Source organism: Cannabis sativa, unplaced genomic scaffold (genome assembly GCF_029168945.1).
Source record: "Cannabis sativa cultivar Pink pepper isolate KNU-18-1 unplaced genomic scaffold, ASM2916894v1 Contig3, whole genome shotgun sequence".
In the NCBI taxonomy this organism is placed as follows: domain Eukaryota; kingdom Viridiplantae; phylum Streptophyta; class Magnoliopsida; order Rosales; family Cannabaceae; genus Cannabis; species Cannabis sativa.
In genome coordinates, this window is record NW_026870039.1 from 3407335 (window position 1) to 3429522 (window position 22188).

The window sequence follows — 22188 nt, forward strand, 5'->3', positions numbered from 1 at the left end:
ACATTCGCAGCACTGTCCAGATTTGTGCAAGCAGACTATCAGCCTCGTCGTCCTCAGGGTAAAATAGTCCAGTCGAACACACTGTATCAGAACTCTATTACACGATAGAGTACCGTCGAAATACTACACCCATAAACTGAGTACTGCTCGAAATATAAATATGTAATATAATCGTATGTATATATCGTATATGTTTTTCAGAGTGAAAAAAAAGATGTATTTCTCTTGTTGGTTCAGACACATTACATAGGCAATGCACTGAAGGTAGTAACGGGAATAAAGACGTTACTTGAAGGGAACGTTAGAATATGTGATCGTGGGAACGATACTAAAAATCAAGAAGTCTCTGTTTACCAATTAATCAAACACATTTTTAAGAGAAACTGTTTTAATTAAATAAATAAATAAATAATAATTTAATAAATAAATTTTCTCTAAAAAAATAAAGTGACAACACACCCGCCAACCCAGCTCGAGACGGTCGGACGACGATGCACATATTGTTGTCCGATGTGTGAGTCTTCGTCCATGTGCACAAAATTAGGTACCTCTTGGGGCCATACCCATATCTCAAACTTGCACTATTTATACACTTCTAATAAAGTGTTTCTATCCCGTAGTACTCCAATTACTCACAACTTCAATATTTATTTTTGTAAGATTTCATAAAGTTCCAACAAGTCTAAATCATATCTGCCCTCTTGGACACTTGTACTCATGTGACTTGGCTTAATTATATCTTATTCTACCATATGGCCCACTGCTACATGTAAGGTAACAAAAAGGCCAAGAAAACATTTATTTTATACAGTAAATGTGGGTTGAATTTATTGCAACTTTTTTCTTTTTAAAAAAAGGAATTTATTGCACCTTAATATATACATTTTAAGAGAGTTTTCTAGTAAATAGAATTTAAGGGAAACAGTACTAAACCAGTGTGATATTTGTGATTAGAAAGAAAAGCCTGTTTATTATTATTGATTTAGAAAAGAAAAAACTTGTTCGTTGCTAAATTGCTAGCTAGGTTAGCCAAGTTATTCTCACAAAAATAAGCACGTGCAAGACACGTGATTCCATACATATCACCTAATAATACAATTCAAATGATCAAATATATGTTACAATATACTTTCTGATGTTTATGTTATCTCTTTAACTTAGCCTTTCTATTTGGTTTGATTCGGGTCAAGTGTCACCAATGGTCTTTACCTGGATTGATTGGAATATTGGGACTGGAGTAGTGAGTGTAGGAATGACATCTGAGACAACCAAAACAGTATCTTTTTCTTTCAATAATCCTTGAGATTTTATAAGACTTATAGTAGATGAGATGTTAGCTTCCATGTCATCTGACAACTCAACAAGTAAAGAAGTCACTCCCCATTGCAAATTCAAAGCCCTACGAGTGCTTTCATTGTTCGTGAACGCGAATATGGGAGGGTTCGGCCGATTTCTTGACAGCAAAGATGCCATATGCCCATGGCTTGTGTAGACAAAGATGGCATCCACAGCAAGGTTGTTGGCTGCAAACAAAGCACATCCAGTTGTTATAATGTGATAGTCACTGACTCCCTTTACTACAAAGATATCATATTTCACATTTAAGTTTTACAAATGTGACATTGTGACAGAGACTCCCTTCATTACTATGAAACTATTCTAGTAAAGGCTGCTATGTTTTCACAAATAAACAGTACACAGATAATAAAGAAATAGCTCTGTTTTGTTCTTGTTTTTGTTTCCGAGTGTTGTTTGAAGTACCAATTTCAGCAGCAGAATTGCATATTTGCTCAGCAAAGCGATCGGGCAATGAGACACCGAGTTGGTGAAGCTTGATGGGAGGTTGCTGGTTTTCAGTACGACTCCATAGCTCCATTCTGTTGCAGGTCATCTTCAGGACAGAAAGAGCCTTGTTACCATACATTCCAATTGCTGATTCGCTAGACAACATTAGTGCATCGACATACTGTCTCACAGCTTCAGAAACATCTGCAACCTTTGCATTAACAAAAGAAAGACAGGTATAAAAGACAGTGAAATGCCTAAACAGATATGAGCTAGGTGTGTATGATAATTGAGAGTTTGTATGGTACCTCAGCACGAGTGGGAGTAGGATATTCGACCATGGATTCAAGAAGTTGAGCTGCTATTATTACTGGCTTGTTTAGTTGCCTACAAACATACACAATCTGTTCTTGAACTGTTGGAATCTGTTCGAGTGGTATTTCATCTCCGAGATCACCCCGGCCAATTATGACACCATCAGAACTCTCTACAATCTCTTCATGTTTCTGAAGACATTCCCATCTCTCAATTTTGGCCAAAACGCTTATGGATCTGTTGAAATAACTACTTAGATTAGATGTTATATTATATGTAGTACTCTTCCCCATTCTAAAATGCAAATATTGCTTATTATGGCACAAGTAAATATAACACGTTTGCCTTACTTGGATGATTTGGCTGAGAGATATTGTTTTAAATGCCTAACAGATTCAGCATCATTCACAAAAGACATGGCAACAAAATCAATCCCTTCAGAAATACCAAAATCTATGTTTTCCCAATCCTTCAGATTAAGAAAATGTCAGTCTTAAACTACAAACTAGACAATATTACAGAACCTGAAAAAGAGAATGGGAAAAAATAAAAAACCTTTGCTGATAGAGTTGGTGATAAGCCCCGAGATCTTCCGATCAAGAACTCAACAAAACAATAGCAATAATAGGAGTAGAACAATAGCCAAAACAGTAGAAAATGTGTATTGAATGTATGAAAAACTCAATTACAAAGTAAGGGAGCCCTTAGGCCCCTTTGAAGCAATTAGAGATTTACTCAAAACATTGCATAACCCCCCAATACTCCTAAGTATTCTATATATATTATTGTAATCTCACTCAACACTCCCCTTAATACAATGACCCAATTACCCTTTTATTTAATATATGTTAGAACACCACACTAATCCTAGGTCCTAACATTACCGGCCGCCCGAGTTTCACCTTGTCCTCAAGGTGATTGATGAATTCACTCAAATCTAGAGCACTATGTTGTATGCGACCTCTGTCAAAGAACCAAGTTAGTAGTGTGGTATTTTGACGTGTCCTCGATGCACCCTTGGTTGGTTGGAGTCGTGTTTGGCGCCCTCTATCAAAAACCCAATACTTGAATGGCACTAGTAAAACACCAAGGTTAAATTTCTCATCCACCAAAGGTATTTTATTTTTGCCTCCAATAACATGACAACCTTCACCATTTATGAGCAAAAAAGTCACTTCCAAGTGTTCTTTCCCATTTCTTGTCTCATGATTGTGAATGTAACATTTTGGGTAGGACATCCTAAGTTGCACCCCTTTAAAAATAAAATGGCCCATTCTTTTGTTTAATTGAACCATGACCACAACTTGGTCAAAGCCATATAGACTTTGGAATGGCTGGGCCCAAGATGGAGTAAGTAAATCAAATTGACCCATTGGGTTAATTTTACTCTTGTGGGCCAAAGCTGAAGTAAGTCTTAAGAAATTGGGCTTGGGCCTTACTTGATAGGGTTTGGGTGAAAAGAAGCTCCTTCCCACCATCTTCTTCTTCAGCCGTCCCCCTTGTGCGGCTGGCCATGTCTTCAAGCTTGGAATCTCCGGCGAAGCTACCAGCGACCACGCCTCCGTCTTCTCCGACTCCGGCGATGACTTCAGCGATGAAATCCATTCCAACGCCGCTCCCAGCCGTTCGTCTTCCTCTGCCGCTCGCACTAACGGCGTCTTCGACTTCCCTTCCTCGTCCCGCACCAACTCCGACAAAGCCTTCTTCTCCGGCGATGGCACCAGGGACGATATCTCCGTCGACGCAACCCCCTTAACCTCTTTCTTGTAGTTCTTCTCTGATGTCGCTCGTTGCCGTGGTGCGATCGAATTCCATGGAACAACTTCCAGATCCGGCGCCGATCCCGACAAGTCCTTCTCCTCAGACGACTCCACCAGCAGCCGCACCTCTTCCTTCCTCCTTTCAGGCGGCGAATCTCGTTGCTAATTTTTCTCTAACCCTTTATCTTCTTCTCCATCGGAGATGATCTTCGCAACATCAAAAATCTCAGGTGAGGCCGCCGAAGGCAGAGAGTCTTCATTTAGGAACTCCGATTGTATTGCTGCCTACTGTTTGTGTTTGCTGAAACTGTCGAGTCTAGCAAAGGCTCGTTTGTGTTCCCGTATTGCCATTTCCATCTTTTCATCACATTCAACCTCCGCCTCTAGTGGTGAAGGAGATCCAGAAGGTAGATTCGGCGCGTAGCAGTTCTGTATTCCTTCTCGTTTGCGAACCCGAACAGATTGCACAGCTTGGTGGATCCACTCATTGAGTTCGTTGTCTTCCGATCTTGTTGTGACATGAATTCGGAGATCGCGGGAGAGGCGGAGTAGCCTTACTTGCCCAAGAAGTACTTGATCCAAAAGCGAAGCAAGGTCCTCCAGTGTATTAAATTCAGAGGGACGATCATAAGCCTCCGATCTCCACTGTTCCTCTAATTCCTCCATTCGAGTAGTCGGCCTCCACCGGAATCACTCGCTCTGATACCAATTGATAAGCCCCGAGATCTTCCGATCAAGAACTCAACAAAACAATAGCAATAATAGGAGTAGAACAATAGCCAAAACAGTAGAAAATGTGTATTGAATGTATGAAAAACTCAATTACAAAGTAAGGGAGCCCTTAGGCCCCTTTGAAGCAATTAGAGATTTACTCAAAACATTGCATAACCACCAATCCTCCTAAGTATTCTATATATACTATTGTAATCTCACTCAAACACTCCCCTTAATACAATGACCCAATTACCCTTTTATTTAATATATGATAGAACACCACACTAATCCTAGGTCCTAACAGTTGGGAGCTTATGATTCTTCTCCACAAGCTTTCCATTTCTCCAAAAGCTAATTCTGGCTCTTGGAAGAATTAAGCCAGGGTCTGAGCACCTGCAACTAAGGTCATTTCCAATCTTTTCAATGACTTCAAAGCATGCCATTCCACCATCAATTACAAGGTCATCACCCACATTGATACCTATCATTCAAAATATATTCAAATGGAAAAAAGAAAAGCATAAATATATATTTATATTCATATCATCATATGTATGTATGTATGAATTTCTTGATTTGTTGGAGGCATTAATGGCTACCTTCAGAGAAACCTTCATAGTTTGTTTGAACTGTAAATGGACGAGACCCATTGAACTTCTCAGCAGTAAAAAGCCAGAGTGAGTCTTCCTGATGATTCGAAGAAGAGTATTACATATCATTATTAGCAAACATAAAATGGTTTTCTAATTATTATTTTCGTTTACCTCTGCTTTAACAGATGAAGGAGGTCCATGGTCAACTACATGAATCTGAAAGCCTTCAGTGTCAATCATGATCGAAACACAGAACCCCTTTTCCTCATTCAGCCACTTGATATTTCTAATGACTTCATGGCGCCACTCTCTTGTGTTATGACACATATTGAGCCTAGCAATGTTCATTCCTCCCAATGCCAAATTCTCCAACTCCTCCAAAGAACAACTAGCAGGTCCAATAGTACAAACCAACTTAGTCTTCCTCAAACCCAGAAAACCCTTCTCTCTCAACTCCTTCTCTGAAACAACATCAAGCTCCATACGACTCCCATCTAATACCTTTGGCTTTGTAACTTTTGTTACATGACTTTCCAAACTCACATCAAATATGGTCTGGACTACACCACACACAGCATTTTGCTTCAAGTTTCTTCCACTGCATGAAATCCCAAAAAGCCTACTCTCAATATTAACACTTGTGGGGGTCTTGGCCACAAGGTGACTGAGAAAACGAGTTGAGGAGTTGGTGCAGGAAAAAGCCATGGATTTTATAAGAGGACAGAATTTTGTTTTTAATCAAATTCTAAAGATGGGTTTCCTTAAGCTTTGGGCCTGTAGCTAGAAAATCTTGTGAAGATACTCAAGAGCAAGTTTTTCTTCAGTGGAGGTACTGAGGTTCAAGGTACTTTATATATATAGTTTATAAAGTATATTGTATTCTATATATTAGACAAAGTACCCCTTATCAAAAGTTAATGCAACAGTCTATCAAACAAGTTTAGCACAAAAAAAGACAGAAAAAACAGTGTAGCAAACACAAAAGATATTAATAAGTAGTAACACTTAATATACAGTTGTAGGTCTGGAGATGGTGCATACAGATACAGTAGAACGTAATTGAATAATAATGAATGGGTAGTGGAGTGATGAAAGAAACTCTCCAATAATTGCTCTTATTTAATTTTTTTATATTTTAAAATTATTATTAACAATTAATGGAGTACACATGCATTCTGTTAAGAGGGAGGGTGAACTGTATCTCTCAAAACCACCTTATAAAACATATATTTTTATTGTGAACGTGTTTTATCCCAATTTTTCATTCATTTGACAGTAACTACTTTCTTTCGTTTTTTTATATTTTTATTTTATTTTTCATTACTACAAAAATAAGTTTTTGTCCCATTTTATTCACGTTTTCGTTAAAATAGAGATCGGAATATATGTCAGTAAGAAAAAAAGTCTTCATAAAAACTGGAATAAAATTGTACATTTAATTCTAATTTTTTCATAAAATGGGGATAAAAAGATACCCTTTTATCCTGATTTTCATAAAAAAACCGAAATTAAAACTTTTACCCGTAATTTTTATTAATTTTTTTATTTTCCATTTTCATTTTCTATCTCGATTTTTATAAATAACTGGAATAAACACCTACCTTTTAATCTTAATTTTTCTATAAAAACCAAAAGAAAAAGTCCTATGTTTTTAATGCATACATATTCTTCTCATATTATATAGAGTAAATAGTCGTATAAGTACCCAAAGTTTTATGTTTGTAAGCGACATAAACACAATGTTTATTTTTAGCGGCATAAGTACTCAATGTTTGTAAAACTGTAATTTTTTTCTAATTTCATCAGTGCAAACTCTGTTTTGAATTTATTAAAAGAGCATTTGGAAGTAATTGATAATACACATTTCTATCTATACCCAATGATCAAGAATTTAGACCTTATATGTGCCCTGTTTAAGACAATAACATAATTTGTATTGACGAAATTAGAAAAAAAAAATTACAGTTTTACAAATGTTGGGTACTTATGCCCAAAAAATAAACATTAAATTATGCCACTTACAAACATAAGACTTTGAGTATTTATGCCGCTATTTACCCTTATATATAGGGATTATTTCACAAATACACAAAAACAACAAAAAAATTACAAAAATACGGTCTCACGGAATTTTAAATATTTTTACGATTTTTTTTATTTTATTTACAAAAAATACAGTCTTTTTATGTTGTACTCATGTTAATTTGTTGTTGATTTTTTATTTTTTTTTTTTTTGGTTATATGTATGTTATTTTTTGTTGTTGTTTTGATGTTATATAGATGTTATTTTCATGTTACTTTTATGTAGTTTTCTTGTTATTTTTATGGAAAGTAAATATGTAAAAAAAAATTAACCGTAAAAATATAATTTTTTTACAAAAAAATAATGTCTTATATAATTATCCCTTATATATATTAACACATACATATTTTGTCTATATTATGTATATTTCACATATATACAAATGGAAAATTCTACAATGCACCCCCTTAAAATGGATATATTGATGCATCCTTATCTGTTTTAGGATCCGAAATAATTTTTTAGTCAAATTTTTTCTCATGGTCATATACGTTATAGTTATTTAAGACATCCTGTAAAATTTTAAAAAATTCGAAAAAATTTAACGCGCCGAAAACTACGTTCAAACAGTGTGTTGTACGTGTGACTATTTTATTTTACACGCGTGTAAAATAGACTGTTTGAACATTATTTCTACATTGTAAATTATTCCGAATTTCTCAAAATTTTGTAGGATATCTTAAATAGGTATAACGTACATGAATATGAAAAAAAAAATTAGACTAAAAAATTCTTCTAGATGCCGAAACAAGTTAAGGGTGCATCAGTATATCCTTTTAAGGGGGTGTATTATAGAATTACCCTATACAAATTATATTTATAAATGATAATCAAAATATTTTTTACATATATTCATACCACCATAACTTTATATATACAATTATTAACACATAATTAATACCATAAATTTTCCAAGATACAAAAATAAAGAAAATGCACAATATTTCTCCCATAAGCTATCTTTTTTTTTTCTCACATTCCTATACTTGTGACTTTATCTGAAAATTAAAAGTTATAATATATTGTAAGTGACAACATGAAAAGAATTAATTTCAATAATAACACATTCAACTGTAAAGAATAAAATCAATAAGCTAACATACGAAAATTTAATTTCAATTATTGCTTCTACTTCATAATCTTTATAACACAAATAGAAAAGGGAAACAAGAAATGAAAAAACTATCAGCTATTGGTAATTTAGTTTATAAAAAACTTCGTTATTACAAAATAATCTATTGAACCTAATCTCCCTTTAAAAACAAAATCTTCTAGGCAAAGAACTAGAGAAAAATAACAATACAATAAATAATCTGCACAATATATAATAATTTGGAAATGAACACTAGGATGACAAAATCTTATAAGCATAGTTAGATATTCAATCCCAACATATGTAACCACAAAGTAAAAAAATTAGATTACAAAAAGTAAAGCTATGTTAAAATATGAAGTCGAATAATTATAATTGACATGCAAATTAACAACCACAACTAATTCATATAATAACAATTCGAAGTAAAAATCAAACTACTATTAATTATATAGAGCCTTTCTCAAATATGATATATTAAAGATTAATAAAACTATATAAGAATTAACAAACAGAGATGATTACTCTTCAGAAATAGCAGACTAAACAGAGAAAATAATATAGAGATTAATAAAACTAGCAATGGGACTTCAATATTTTTTTCTTCCATTTTTTAGGAGAACTAAAGAGAATATAAATATATTTGTTCAATTAAAACTAAATAAAGACAATACACTAATATAAAAAACTATGAACAAGAAAATATACAAATGTGATTATTTAGAATAACAGTCATGTCGTGCCACAAGAGAGGCATATAAAGATTAATGAAATTAGTAGTGAGATCGCAATATTTTTTCTTATTTGTTTATCTTTCCTCCAAGAAAAATAAAGACAATATCAATATATTTGTTCAAAAGAGGCATATAAAGACACTTTAATATGTTGAATTTAGAAAATCTCTCTGTCAAACATTTCAAGTTCACACTTGTTTTTTTTTTTTTTTTGTCTTTTGTTGAAATTTCAAGTTCATACTTGTTGTTTTCAGGGGATTCAAAAATTTATTGGACACTAATTTAATAATAGAAATTTTTACCTTATTAAGCACCACCACACACTATTTTCACACACAAAACAAACAAAGAAAAAAACAAACGGTGAACTTGCACAAGCAACATAATAGAAAAAAAAAATATAGAAATCAAATAAAAACTATATTAAACATCAAAATCGGCATAAAAAAAACTTGCAACCATGATATAATCCTTAACTTTCATAAAAAAAAAAAAAGATATAATCTCAAATTAGTAACTATTAGGCTTAAAAGTTCAGAAATTGAAAGTAGTATGTATGAATGAACACTAAAGCACAATCATGAATCAACAACCTTGAGGGTTCTCAAACTCCTCTTTTTTTTAGCACAAAAACAACAATGTTGATTAACATTATGAATATGAACCAAATCAAAGAAAATAAAACAAATTACTACTAATTCAATAACTATACTTTTTTTTCAAATCTTTTCATACTTTAAGATCATGCTCACTTATCAATAAAAATTCAAAATAACAAACAAAACTCCTTTATATTATCACTGTCATACATATTTTTTTTATAGAATAATATTAATAGAAGGTCTAATTCAATTTGACATATACAGAGTACCACTAACAATGCTTAATGATGCTCAAATTAAAGATGAACTAATATAGATAGTTGGATTTATTAGCACAAAAAGTCATCAAAATTATACACGAAAGAAAAAATAGAAATGTTGAAAAAGATACCACAATAGAAATCTGCCACCTTTGATAATTCCCCATCGTAGACGAGCCTTTGACCAATCGCAATTGATGAATGACAAACTGAAATGGAACCAATCCTCACTGTTGACGCGGTTTTTCGTCAACGGATCTAAGAAGATTGTAAAACGAGCAAGATGAACACAAGCAATAGTTAATCAAAGTAAACCGGTTTGCAAAAGGAAATTCACCAAAAACAAACACAAGAATTTTATAGTGGTTCACCCCCTTTCAGCGGTAATAGGCTAGTCCACTTGGAGTGTTATTGATCTCAATACTTGAGGAGAGTTCTCCAGAGTTATGTTCTCCAAGAGTTCACTCCTTAAGTGAGTTTTTAGAATTTAAGAGAGGGAGCTCAAGAGTATAATCTCGTGAGTACCGATTTCAGGGTCCCTTTACAAGTGATTTCACCCCCTTATATAGATATTCATCTAGGATTTAAAATCTATTAAACATAGGTATGCCCTCCCGTAACTATAGTTAGGTTAGGTTCAAGATACAAAATAATAATAAAATAATTATTTAAAAAATAAATATCTCTTTACTCATCATTTTTTGACTATATTTTCGGAGCAGCTCTAACAACACGCGTCCCTCGTATTTAGCGAACCCGGATGGTCATGGGTACCTGAGGGGAGCTAATTGGGTCGGTTCATGCCCATCAGGTCCTCATGACCATCCGGGTCCGCTAAATACAAGGGACACGTGCTGTTAGAGCTGCTCCGAAAATATATTCAAAAAATGATGAGTGAAGAGATATTTATTTTTTAAATAATTATTTTATTATTATTTTGTATATTGAACCTAACCCAACTATAGTTATGGGAGGGCATACCTATGTTTAAGGGATTTTAAATCCTAGATGAATATCTATATAAGGGGGGTGAAATCACTTGTAAAGGGACCCTGAAATTGATACTCACGAGATCATACTCTTGAGCTCCCTCTCTCAAATTCTAAAAACTCACTTGAGGAGTGAACTCTTGGAAAACATAACTCTGGAGAACTCTCCTCAAGCATTGAGATCAATAACACTCCAAGTGGACTAGCCTATTATTGATGAAAGGCGGTGAACCACTATAAAATTCTTGTGTTTGTTTTTGGTGAATTTCCTTTTGCAACCCGGTTTACTTTGATTAACTATTGCTTGTGTTCATCTTGCTCGTTTTACGATCTTCTTAGATCCGTTGATGAAAAACTGCGTCAACAGTTTGGTGCTTTCATTGAGAGCAGGGAACACAAGTGTTAATCACCCTTTACCATCATGGTGAGTACAAGACGGACAAACTATGAGGAGGAGGACCATGATGACCCTATGAACGAAGGAAACACCGTGGAACACCGTGAAGAGTACCAACCCGCTGAGCCCGCTGGCGAAGGGACCTCTCGACGTCCAGACAAACAAGCTATGCCTGACGACGAAGGTCAGGTCCAAGATGCAGGATGCTCATCATCACCATCCCATGGTGTACGGCGATCTACCAATGTCCATGAGGTGTTCATGGAGAACGAGGCATTGCGCCAGCGTTTAGATGAAACTCTCAGACTCAACAGAGAGTGGCAAGAGAGGTATGGAGCCCAGGAGGCCACAAGGCCACAAAGAAGAGGAATCCACGGGCATCCTGGTACAGCGAGAAAGGGACGGCCCCGTGGGAGTCGTTCAACATGTTACCCTCCTGAAGGTCAAGAGAGATCTAGGTCACCAACAACCCAAGGTCGTGATGCTAGTACCATACCACAACGACCTTCTCGTGAGAACGAAAACCACGGCGGGAGGAGCGAGCGTCCTCCATCCCAACAAAGACCACGAGTAACAACCTCAGGTTTTGAGAATAGGAGGAATAATGTACCCCCTCCTACACAGTAACAAACTAGGAGGGATGCACAAAGACCTATTACCCCACGAGACAATGCTGTAGATCCCCCACGGGGAGACTCCCGTGAGGAGAGGGGCACAACACGCAATAATGGGATCCCACCATCTCAACCACCTCCAGCACCTAGGGATATTGGTGTGGACGAGAGGGGAAGAGATCATGTTCGGAACCCTCCTTCACCAATCGGTTCCCCCCATCACCAATAAGGCATCCTGAGCCTCCACGTACTAATGCACCAGCCCCAAGGGAGAGGTCAGACAGAGGGAAGCACCTCCTAGTCGCCTTCCAAGTCAAGACTTGCCTCGACCCCCTCAAAACGGGCAAGAGGACTAGCGAGACAACCATGCTCGATAGGTACCTGTTGTTACTAGAATTTCACAACACCAAGAAGTGTAATTTAGCTGGTAAAAGATAGAATTGTTTGGGAGATGATAAATGCGAGTATTCAACCTAAAACGGCGAGTACTCCAATAGGAATGCGATAACAGACAATAAAGCTGGAAAAAATACAGAAGACAATGAAATATAGTGGTTCAGTCAGATTTTGTTCTGCTTAGTCCACTGTAGCAAGGGATTCGTAGGTGCATTTTCATGGTGGATCACCCCTTTATATACAAAGCAGGTGCCCAATCGGTTACATGAGGATCACATTTATTGTTAATCCATTATTTACACATTGAATTGCCATGATTAAACTCAGACAACGTTAACATTAATAAATATATGACAGTTACTGAACTCATCAACGTATGCGTCCTTCGCATCTGCGAGTTGACCGTTCGTGTTCCGTCTGTTGAGTTCGTAGGGTCGCACGTACGTTTGGAACGTCTGCGTCCTTAGGTGATCGCTCGATACGGACGTCGCATGCTGAAGTTGGTAGCATCTGGACATGCGAACTTACACTGGTCCGTTAGGGCTATTGGGTCATTGGGACCAAAACTGCATCATAGGGCATTGGCCTCTATACTTGCCGCGGAGGTATAGAGGGAGGTACTCGCACATGTTCTGACATATGCGAGCTGGGTCTACCCTGTATGATGAGGATTACAGTTATGCGGTATGAATTAAGTCGCATCCACGATACCTCGCTGGTTTTATCCTGGGCGAGGTCTAAACTTCGAGAAGTCTCCCCTGGACATTTCAGCCTTCACTGGAAGTCTGGATACACGTGTCCTTCAAAGAGGGGTCTGGTCTCGAGTTTCTAAGTGAGAGAAATCTCACTATAACACATGCCCCTAGTTTCGCGATGTGACTTGAGCGGTCACTGAGGGAAACTACTGCTCGAGAGACAGGTGAAAGGTTGTCACGAGGAGGTGACCTTTTGGTTGTCCCATCGAGGGTTTCGAAAAATGACGGCTGTAATGATTAATTTTCATTATCTCTAGGATGCCACGTCACGAAACTCTTCGGTTTTCGTGTAGGCGTGGCCATAGCTGGCCGTTGGATTGGGCGACCTTAGGCATTCTGGTTGCCACGTGTCACAATCCCAATAAATAAGGGATAGGGGTATTTAAACGCTTTGATACGAATCAAATATCCCGTTTTTCCCTCCTTTCTCTTAACTTCTCCCCAGTATATACAGCCCAGAAAAAAGAAATTCATTCCAACTTTTCTGTCATTTCCCACCGCATTTTCATTCTCAGAAGTGATCGAGAACAACCGCAGGAATCGAAACTAAAGGTTAGCTTCTAAACCCCTGCATTTTCGTTTTCTGCATTTTGAAGAAAATGTGTTTCTGGTTTTGGGTGCTCATGGAAAACTCTTTTTAGGAAGGTATGCTAGTGGGTATTTATGTGTTTTGGTAAATGATACTGGGTAATACTCATAGTGTAGGGCCTGTAAATTGACATAATCGCAAAAAACTGATCACTACTGATTCACGTCTTCGAATGCTCGCGGATATTCGGATGAACAATTTGAATACTCGCGAGGGCTCGGTCGAACAACTTGAATAATCGCATGTTTCCAAACTTATTTCTGTTTAACTGTTGATTAGACTTTTTAGGATCTTTTCGTGTCGCGGGCTGAGTGGTAAGAGTATTAACTGCCTTTTCAAATGGTGGGTGTGTCACAGTATTCTAATGGCCATATACGCGATTATATGTCCCTTGAGATACTGTGATACGCCCAGCCATTTGTTGACGTGCGTTAATACTCGAATGATCGTATTTTTTGGTTGGTAGGTTGTCTCGAAACGGTGGGTGTCTCCCAGTAACTTCAGGGTTATGCTCGAAAATGCATACTTCTTGAGTCACTGGGAAACTCCCAGCCGTTTCTGGAGGTACACCGCACAACCAAGGATGCGTGAATTACTCGCCCAAAGATAGTTACGTTTCTTCTCGCATATCGATAGAAGGGTCAGTTTTCGCACAGAGTCTGACTTTCTTGTTGAATGCGACTTTTATAGTTTACTGCGGGTGAGATCACTTATCTTTATCTTTTCACACATTCATCACGCTGAAAAGATCTTGTATCTTTCAGATGAGCGATCTATCGGATAGCCAGCAGCTCGGATCAGGAGGTCGCGCCTTTGACGGGGAATCGGACCAGGAGAGGGACAGTTTTCTCCCTACGGACATCTCCGAAATGGAGGCCGCGGAGATAGAGTTAGGTCCTATGTCTTCTGTGGAGATCGAGAAGATGGTACGGGAGCTTACCGAACCTGGGGCAATCGATATCCGAGATAGCGAATCCACAGTGTCAGCTCGCGACTACCTCATCCGTACGAGGCAGGCTCCTGACATCGAGGTCGAGGAGGTGGAGGAGGGATGGACTACTCCAGCCCGCGAGTCAGGTGGGGAAGAAGAGGAAGCGGAAGGGAGCGGGATGGACTCGGTTGACGACTCCCAACTGAACGAGCCTTTCTCATGCGAAGACCTAGTCTCGCGAGTCGTCAAGTCTGACTTCACCACTTTCGTGAGGTTAAATCTGTTGCGGCTTGCGTTTCAGAGTCCCAAACCCTCTCAGAGAGCGCATCTTCCGTTCACCAACCCTGCGATCATCCCTACGGAGGACGTGGTCATCTCAATACCCATTCTTCGATGTGGTGTAACAGTCCCATTTCATCCTTTCGTCGCAGCCATTCTTAGACGCTATGACGTATCGCCTTTTCAGCTAACACCCAACAGTTATCGCATCCGTTCTAGCCTTCTATGCGATGTACATGGAGTACGCCCATAGAGCTCCGTCAGTAGAGGAATTTAGTTATTTTTATGACATAAAGAGCGTGGGCCTTCATAACGGCTTCTTTTGCTTTAGTAAATGGGCGACTTCTGAAATCAACGGGGTTGAGGGGATGGTTTCGAACATGGGTGATTGGAAGTCAAAATGGTTCTACGTTTTTAAGGTTCCTGGGATCAGAACCGACTTTAATCGCAGACCCAGTATGTCGCATATTTGTTGACTTAGATAAGGTTTGTTACTCTGTTTTTCGAGATCTTTTGCTAACTCGTTCTTTTGTTGTCATCGCAGATAGACCAGCTCGACCAACGCTTAACGCTCATAAAAAGGGGGTAGCTGAAATTCTTGGGAGTCTTCCGCACAAGATCGCGACTGGCGATTGCTGTGTACGACTGCCAAATTGCGAGAACACAAACTGATCCCTGAGAACGCGAGTCTTCAACGGGAGCCAGTATATAAAGAACCATCTGAGAGACAGCAGGAGCGGATAGATAAACGGCTTTCCAAGCAAACTCCTCGAGAAACTTCAGGTAACTCGTCCTTTCGCCATAACGTGATGAGTAGTGTCGTGATTTTTTTTTTACTTATCTGTCTTTTATGCTCGCAGACATGACTTTCCTGAAGTCTGCCCCTGTCCTGAAGATCAAGCAAAAGGGTGGGACACCGGCTTCTTCACCAGTCGTCGCACAGAAGAGGAAGAGCGATGTGATGACTTCGCTCGCTGCAGATTCCTCCAAGAAGTTGGCCAAGACCACTCAGGATAAGGGGAAGAAGGTTGTCATTGATTCTCCGGTTCGCCCTCGCGACTTCCTGGCTATGCAGGAAAAATTACTGGCCGAGATTCCTTATGAGGAACTTGTTTCTCGATCAACTGAACTGGCCGCACAATCTGTGGCTTTGTTTATGAAAGCCGTGGCCACGCCTTCGAAGGAAACTGACTCGCTGAAGAGGCAGAACGCCCATTTTCAGGAAAACATAAAGAGGCTGAAGCAGGAGGTGGCCAAGATGGAGGAACTTCACAAGGAGCTCGAGGAAGCCAACAGGGCCAAAGAACAGTTGGAGCTCGAGCTCAAGAAGTCGCAGGACATGATCGCTGAGATGGCTCGCGACTTAGAGGCTGAGAGAGAGAGTGGGAAAAAACAGTATGATCAGGCTGTGTCTGATTATATTTATACTACTCTCTCTAAGGTCCCTGACTTCGACTTCTCGCTGCTTGGAGATGAAGCTGCTGAAATGGCTGAAGCCTTTCGCTCGATGTCTCCTACCCGGACTCAAGGCAACCTTCCAGATGAAATCGAGGGAGCGCAGGCTGAGGAGGTCGAGAATGAAGTTGTGAGCAAGATCGTGGATGAGGCTGCTCCTGATGAGACTACTCCCGCTGCTTGATTATTTTCTATCTTAGTTTTACTTTTGTTTCGCTGTTTTTTTTTTATATATGCGGTACGCGGGTACTCGCACTTTGTACTTAAAGAATTTCCTCTTACTTTTTGGACAAATTTCTATCCACGCGGGGATAGTATGCATTTTAATATTTACGCAGTACATGGGTACTTGCGATTTTATTTTCAACTTTGATCACAACTTGGTGTGACCGCGATTATATATATATATATATATGCGACTTTAATTACAAATTGGTGTAACAAAGTAGAAAAAACTTAACAGGCACTTTTATTCAAACAATCAGTAATACATGCGGGTATACATGCCCCTATACTTAGGAATTATATTGAATAATAAATGTCTAAGTATAAGTACTCGAATCAAAGGACGCGAATATTACTGATAATAGAATTTCAAGCTCTCGCTATTCCATGCTCGTGGGATCGCGGTCCCATCGAGTGTTGCGAGTCGATAAGTGGCATCACCAATTTGATCTGCGATCATGTACGGTCCTTCCCAATTGTCTCCGAAGACTCCGTGGGATTGGACTTTGGTGTTTGGCATTACTTTTCTCGATCTATGGTTGGATGTGACAATACGTCTACCGGAATTACGTCGAGTAACTCGGCTTCTCTGGTGGAGGCCAGTCGGGCCAGGGCGTCTGCATGGGCATTTTGAGTACGCGGTACTCGAGATATAACTACATGTTTGAATTTCTGCATGATTTCACGGACGATGGCTAAGTATTTAACCAATCTTCCGCCTCTCGCTAAGTATTCTCCACTTACTTGACATACCACGATTTGAGAGTCGCTAAATGCTTGTAGGTATTCGACTTTCATCTCGAGGGCCAATTTCAGACCTTGAAATTGTTGGGACTGATTAACAATATCCCACTACCAGAACCTTCATTATTTGAGGCTCCATCGACATACAATGTCCATACGTCTTTGCCTGTCATGACGACGTCATTTCCACCGTCTATAACCGCTATCTCTGTTCTTGGTAGCTCAAGTATAAAATCTGCGAGGGCTTGCCCCTTGATCGCAGTTCTTGGTTTATACCTGATATCGAACTGACTCAATTCCATGGCCCACTTCAATATTCTCCCCGATGCCTCTGGCTTCGCTAAAACTTGCCTTAAGGGGAAGTTTGTCAGAACTTCGATGCTGTGAGCCTGGAAATAAGGTCGCAATTTTCTTGACGATATTATTAAGGCAAAGGCTAGTTTCTCCATCTGAGGGTAACGTGTCTCGGCGTCTAGTAATCGCTTACTGACATAGTATACAGGGTGTTGATGTCCTTGGTCCTCGCGGACAAGTACCGAACTGACCGCATACTCGGAGACGGCTAAATAAATTGACAAAACCTCACCGGGCAACGGTTTTGATAGAATTGGAGGTTGCCCCAGATGCGTCTTTAACGCCTGAAAAGCCTGCTCGCACTTCTCATCCCATTGGAACCTCTTGTTACCCTTCAAGATCTGAAAAAACTCTTTACACTTGTCAGAGGATCTGGATATGAAGCGGTTTAAAGCCGCAACTTTGCCTGTGAGGCTCTGAACCTCCTTTGGCTTAGTCGGTGATGGCATTTCTACCAACGCTTTAATCTTCGCAGGATTGGCTTCTATTCCTCGTTGATTTACCATAAAACCGAGAAACTTTCCGGAACCTACCCCAAAGACGCATTTTAAGGGGTTCAGACGCATCTTATATCTTCGCAATATGCCGAACATGGCTTGTAGGTGCGTGATATGGTCCTTCGCATGTTGCGACTTTACGAGCATATCGTCAACATATACCTCCATTGTCTTTCCAATGAGGTCTGCGAACATCATATTCACTAGCCTTTGATAAGTCGCACCTGCGTTTATTAAACCAAAGGGCATTACCTTATAACAGTATAGTCCTCGATCAGTAATGAACGAGGTATGTTCTTGGTCAGGTTCGTACATCGGGATTTGATTATATCCCGAATATGCATCCATGAAGCTTAAAAGTGCGTGACCGGATTGGCTAACCAGTCGGGGTAAAATGATTCCCGTATAAAGCCGCAGGCAAGGAGGCGGTCAACTTCTTCTTTCAGCGCTAGGTACCTCGCGGGGTCCATTTTGCGGCGCTTTTGTCGGACACCTCGCACTTCGGGGTCAATGTTCAAGCGATGACACATGACCTGTGGAGATATCCCGACCATATCTGAATGTTTCCAGGCAAAAATATCAAGATTTTGTTTTAGAAAAGTCGTCAATTGTTCTCGCAATTGTTTATTTAATCTAGAACCAATTTTCAAAACCTTGTTATTGTCTATAGGATCTATAGGTACCTCGATTGTATCTTCCGCGGCTTGGGCTGCGGCCGTGTGATCAAGGATTCTCGGATCCAAGTCTGGTTTGTCTATATGCGGTACCTCTTCGATCCGAAGGATCTCCTGGCGAGGTGGTGGTGCGTCCAAAAGGTGGATAACGTTCACCGTCCTTTTTTCTGCGAGCTTTACAGCTGCGTTGTAACATTCTCGAGAGTCAGATTGGACTCCCCTCACTGATCCTACTCCAGAAGGAGTGGGGAACTTCATTGTTAGATGATAGATCGAAGTTACGATCTTCATCTCCTTTAGAATCGGCCGTCCAATCACGGCGTTGTATGCCGAATATTGATCAATTACTGCGAAGTCGGCCATCGACTTGGCAGTTATCGGGGCAGTTCCCAAAGTGATTGGGAGTTTGATCATCCCCCTTATGGCTATGACATCTCCCGTGAAGCCATAGATGCTCGATGTCATGGGCCGCAAATCTTTTTCTTGTAGCCCCATTTGTTTGAAAGCTTGGAAATTCAGTAAATTTACTGAGCTTCCATTGTCGACCAATATGCGATGGACGTTATCTCCACCTATATTGGCAATTATTACAAGTGCGTCAGAATGCGGGTGGTGGACCCATCTCGCATCGCTCTCCATGAAGACAATGTCCTCGCAGTCTCTCTTGAAGAGCTTCTCTGGCCGTTCACCAAGATTGTTCACATTGGTAAGCGGCTTTTCCTTGGCTTCTCTGGCATACCGTTCTTGGGATTTGCGAGAGTCGCCCGCGATGTGTGGTCCTCCAATTATAGTCAAGATATTGCGAGGTGCTCTAGAGCCACTCGCATTCTGATTTTCTCCTTTGTCATCCGCTCGGGGATGACTTTCCTCGTTTCTTCTATACTTATCGAATTTTCCCCGTCTGATTAATTCTTCAATCTCATCCTGCAAGACCCAACATTCAAGGGTAGTGTGACCGATATCCTTGTGGTACTTACAGAACTTCTTGGGGTCTCTTCGGTCGCGATTTCCCCTGATGGGGGGCGGCTTCTTGAAGACGCCGTTCCTTTCCTCAACCGCATAGATGTGGTCTCGAGGGACGGCGAGTTCAGTATAGTTGACGAAGCGAGGTCCTCCTTTTCTTTTGGGCGAGGACTCCTTTTTAGGTGGCGACTTAGCCAACTTCGGGCTCCGCGGTTTGCGTGGACTGCGTCTTCTGGGGCTTCGGCCCCTGGAATTCTTTCCTCGCGGACTGCGGGATCGCGACCGCGGTATGGGTGATCGCCTCTTGTTCTTGCCCTTTTCCAATTCCGCCAGGGAGTTCTCGATTCTCTTATGAGGTTCGGCCATGGCGAAGAATTCTACCAAGGATTCTGGCCTTCGAGCCTGCAGCTCTTTCCAGAAGTCGGTTCTTGGCAGGACACCTGTTATTAACATGCACACAAGCGAAGACTCGGGAGCCTTCTCAACTTTCGTTACCTCAGCGTTAAAACGCTTGAAATAATTCTGCAAAGACTCACCAGATTCTTGCTTGATGTTTGCCAAAGTCGTATAGGGTGGCCTATACGTCATCGTGGCCTGGAAGTGTGTGAGAAATAGATCGACGAAGTTCTCCCATGTCGATATCGATGCCTCTGGCAATTGGGTGAACCAGTCATGGGCATTCTCTTCAAGCGTAGCCGCGAGAATGCGACACTTCGCGAGTTGCGGCACCTGGTCCACTTCCATTATGGTGTTAAATTTCTCTAGGTAGTCTAATGGGTTAGATGTACCTTTATACTTGAGGGATTCAGATAAACGGAATCCCTTTGGAAGTTGGGCCTGTCGCACTTCTGCGGTAAATGGAGAGGTGCCGTGCAGCTTGTATACGGGTTTACGCTGCTGTTCGAGCATTTTCAAAGCTTGCAGAAGCATACTTTGATCGATTCCTCCTGTCGCAGGAGGTGGAGTCGCTACAACAGTGGGGCTCGCAGCCACTGCGGCAAGGTTGGAAGGGATGTTAATCCCTGTGGTCGCGATCGGCGCGATAGGCGGGTTGGCAACTGCGTTGACACCCTGATCGCCCATATGGGGGTCATGGAGTGTCTCCGTGTTGCGCGGGCCGCGGGAGCGCGCCCTAAAGACAGCATTGAGATGATCACGCAGATCACCTCGGTGTACACGGTAGCGTCCTCCCTGCTGTGTTTGCACAGAGCCGGACCTCGTATATCTGCTTGGAGTGCGGTTATGCGAGGATGAAGAGGCTGATTCCGCGTCGTTATCTCGAAGATGACGACTGCGAGGATTGCGGCGCTCGGGATCCTCGTCGGTTCGCGTGCTCGGTTAGGCACCCTTGCATAGTGATCTCTCGACGTCGGGGGATTCAAATCCCAGATTTCAGGATCAGTTCTTCGCTCCCCGCGTACACGGTTAGTTTGACGTCGAGAACCGTTACCCGAGGGTTTTCATTATGAACGGCAGGGACCCGAGGAGGGTTTCGAGCGCGACTCTGTCCGTCTACCTCGGCTTGTAGTGCTCGCGAGCTTGATCCCGGATTGCGGCGTATTGATCGGTCGTGAGCCGGACCATTCCTTCGGACACGACCGCCGGGTGACGGGGGAAAGTGCATGGTTGCGGCGGTGTGGATGTGCCTCCGGCTTGAGGACCAGCTTGTTTCGGAAACAAAGTTGAGTGGTCTGATGTTGCTCCTTCCTACCCCGCCGTTGATGACGTCTACAGGCGGCACTCCGGTTCCAGGCAATGGTACGTTCATCGTTCCAATGTTGATGGATTCATTGTTAGCTCTGTTAGCGTGATTTCCAGCCATGTTGAGTAATGTTCTTTGAGGTAAATAAAATCTTACAATCGTTCCCACAGACGGCGCCAAATGTTGTTACTAGAATTTCACAACACCAAGAAGTGTAATTTAGCTGGTAAAAGATAGAATTGTTTGGGAGATGATAAATGCGAGTATTCAACCTAAAACGGCGAGTACTCCAATAGGAATGCGATAACAGACAATAAAGCTGGAAAAAATACAGAAGACAATGAAATATAGTGGTTCAGTCAGATTTTGTTCTGCTTAGTCCACTGTAGCAAGGGATTCGTAGGTGCATTTTCATGGTGGATCACCCCTTTATATACAAAGCAGGTGCCCAATCGGTTACATGAGGATCACATTTATTGTTAATCCATTATTTACACATTGAATTGCCATGATTAAACTCAGACAACGTTAACATTAATAAATATATGACAGTTACTGAACTCATCAACGTATGCGTCCTTCGCATCTGCGAGTTGACCGTTCGTGTTCCGTCTGTTGAGTTCGTAGGGTCGCACGTACGTTTGGAACGTCTGCGTCCTTAGGTGATCGCTCGATACGGACGTCG

The 22188-nt window shown here is 40.6% G+C and overlaps 3 protein-coding genes across 3 annotated transcripts; 1 reads left to right on the forward strand and 2 right to left on the reverse strand.

Annotated features, from left to right (window-relative positions):
• Window positions 1-1005: 1005 nt before the first annotated feature.
• On the reverse strand, window positions 1006-6242 carry LOC133033198 (pyruvate kinase isozyme A, chloroplastic-like). Its single transcript, XM_061107838.1, is given in 7 exon segments — window positions 1006-1523; window positions 1762-1996; window positions 2094-2337; window positions 2451-2605; window positions 4877-5055; window positions 5174-5261; window positions 5339-6242. Coding segments are annotated over 7 exon segments (1773 nt in total). The 5' UTR covers window positions 5873-6242; the 3' UTR covers window positions 1006-1185.
• Window positions 6243-15115: 8873 nt separating this feature from the next.
• LOC133033110 (uncharacterized) lies at window positions 15116-16528 on the forward strand. The gene is made up of 2 exons (XM_061107711.1): window positions 15116-15672; window positions 15750-16528. Exon 2 carries the CDS (start codon window positions 15752-15754, stop codon window positions 16526-16528), a length of 777 nt encoding a protein of 258 aa, XP_060963694.1. The 5' UTR covers window positions 15116-15672; window positions 15750-15751.
• A 2042-nt stretch (window positions 16529-18570) lies between these two features.
• On the reverse strand, window positions 18571-21126 carry LOC133033250 (uncharacterized). Its single transcript, XM_061107923.1, has 2 exons — window positions 18848-21126; window positions 18571-18720 (listed from the first exon to the last, which is right to left on the reverse strand). The coding sequence occupies exons 1-2, from the start codon at window positions 20882-20884 to the stop codon at window positions 18679-18681; spliced, it is 2079 nt and encodes a 692-aa protein (XP_060963906.1). The 5' UTR covers window positions 20885-21126; the 3' UTR covers window positions 18571-18678.
• Window positions 21127-22188: the final 1062 nt, after the last annotated feature.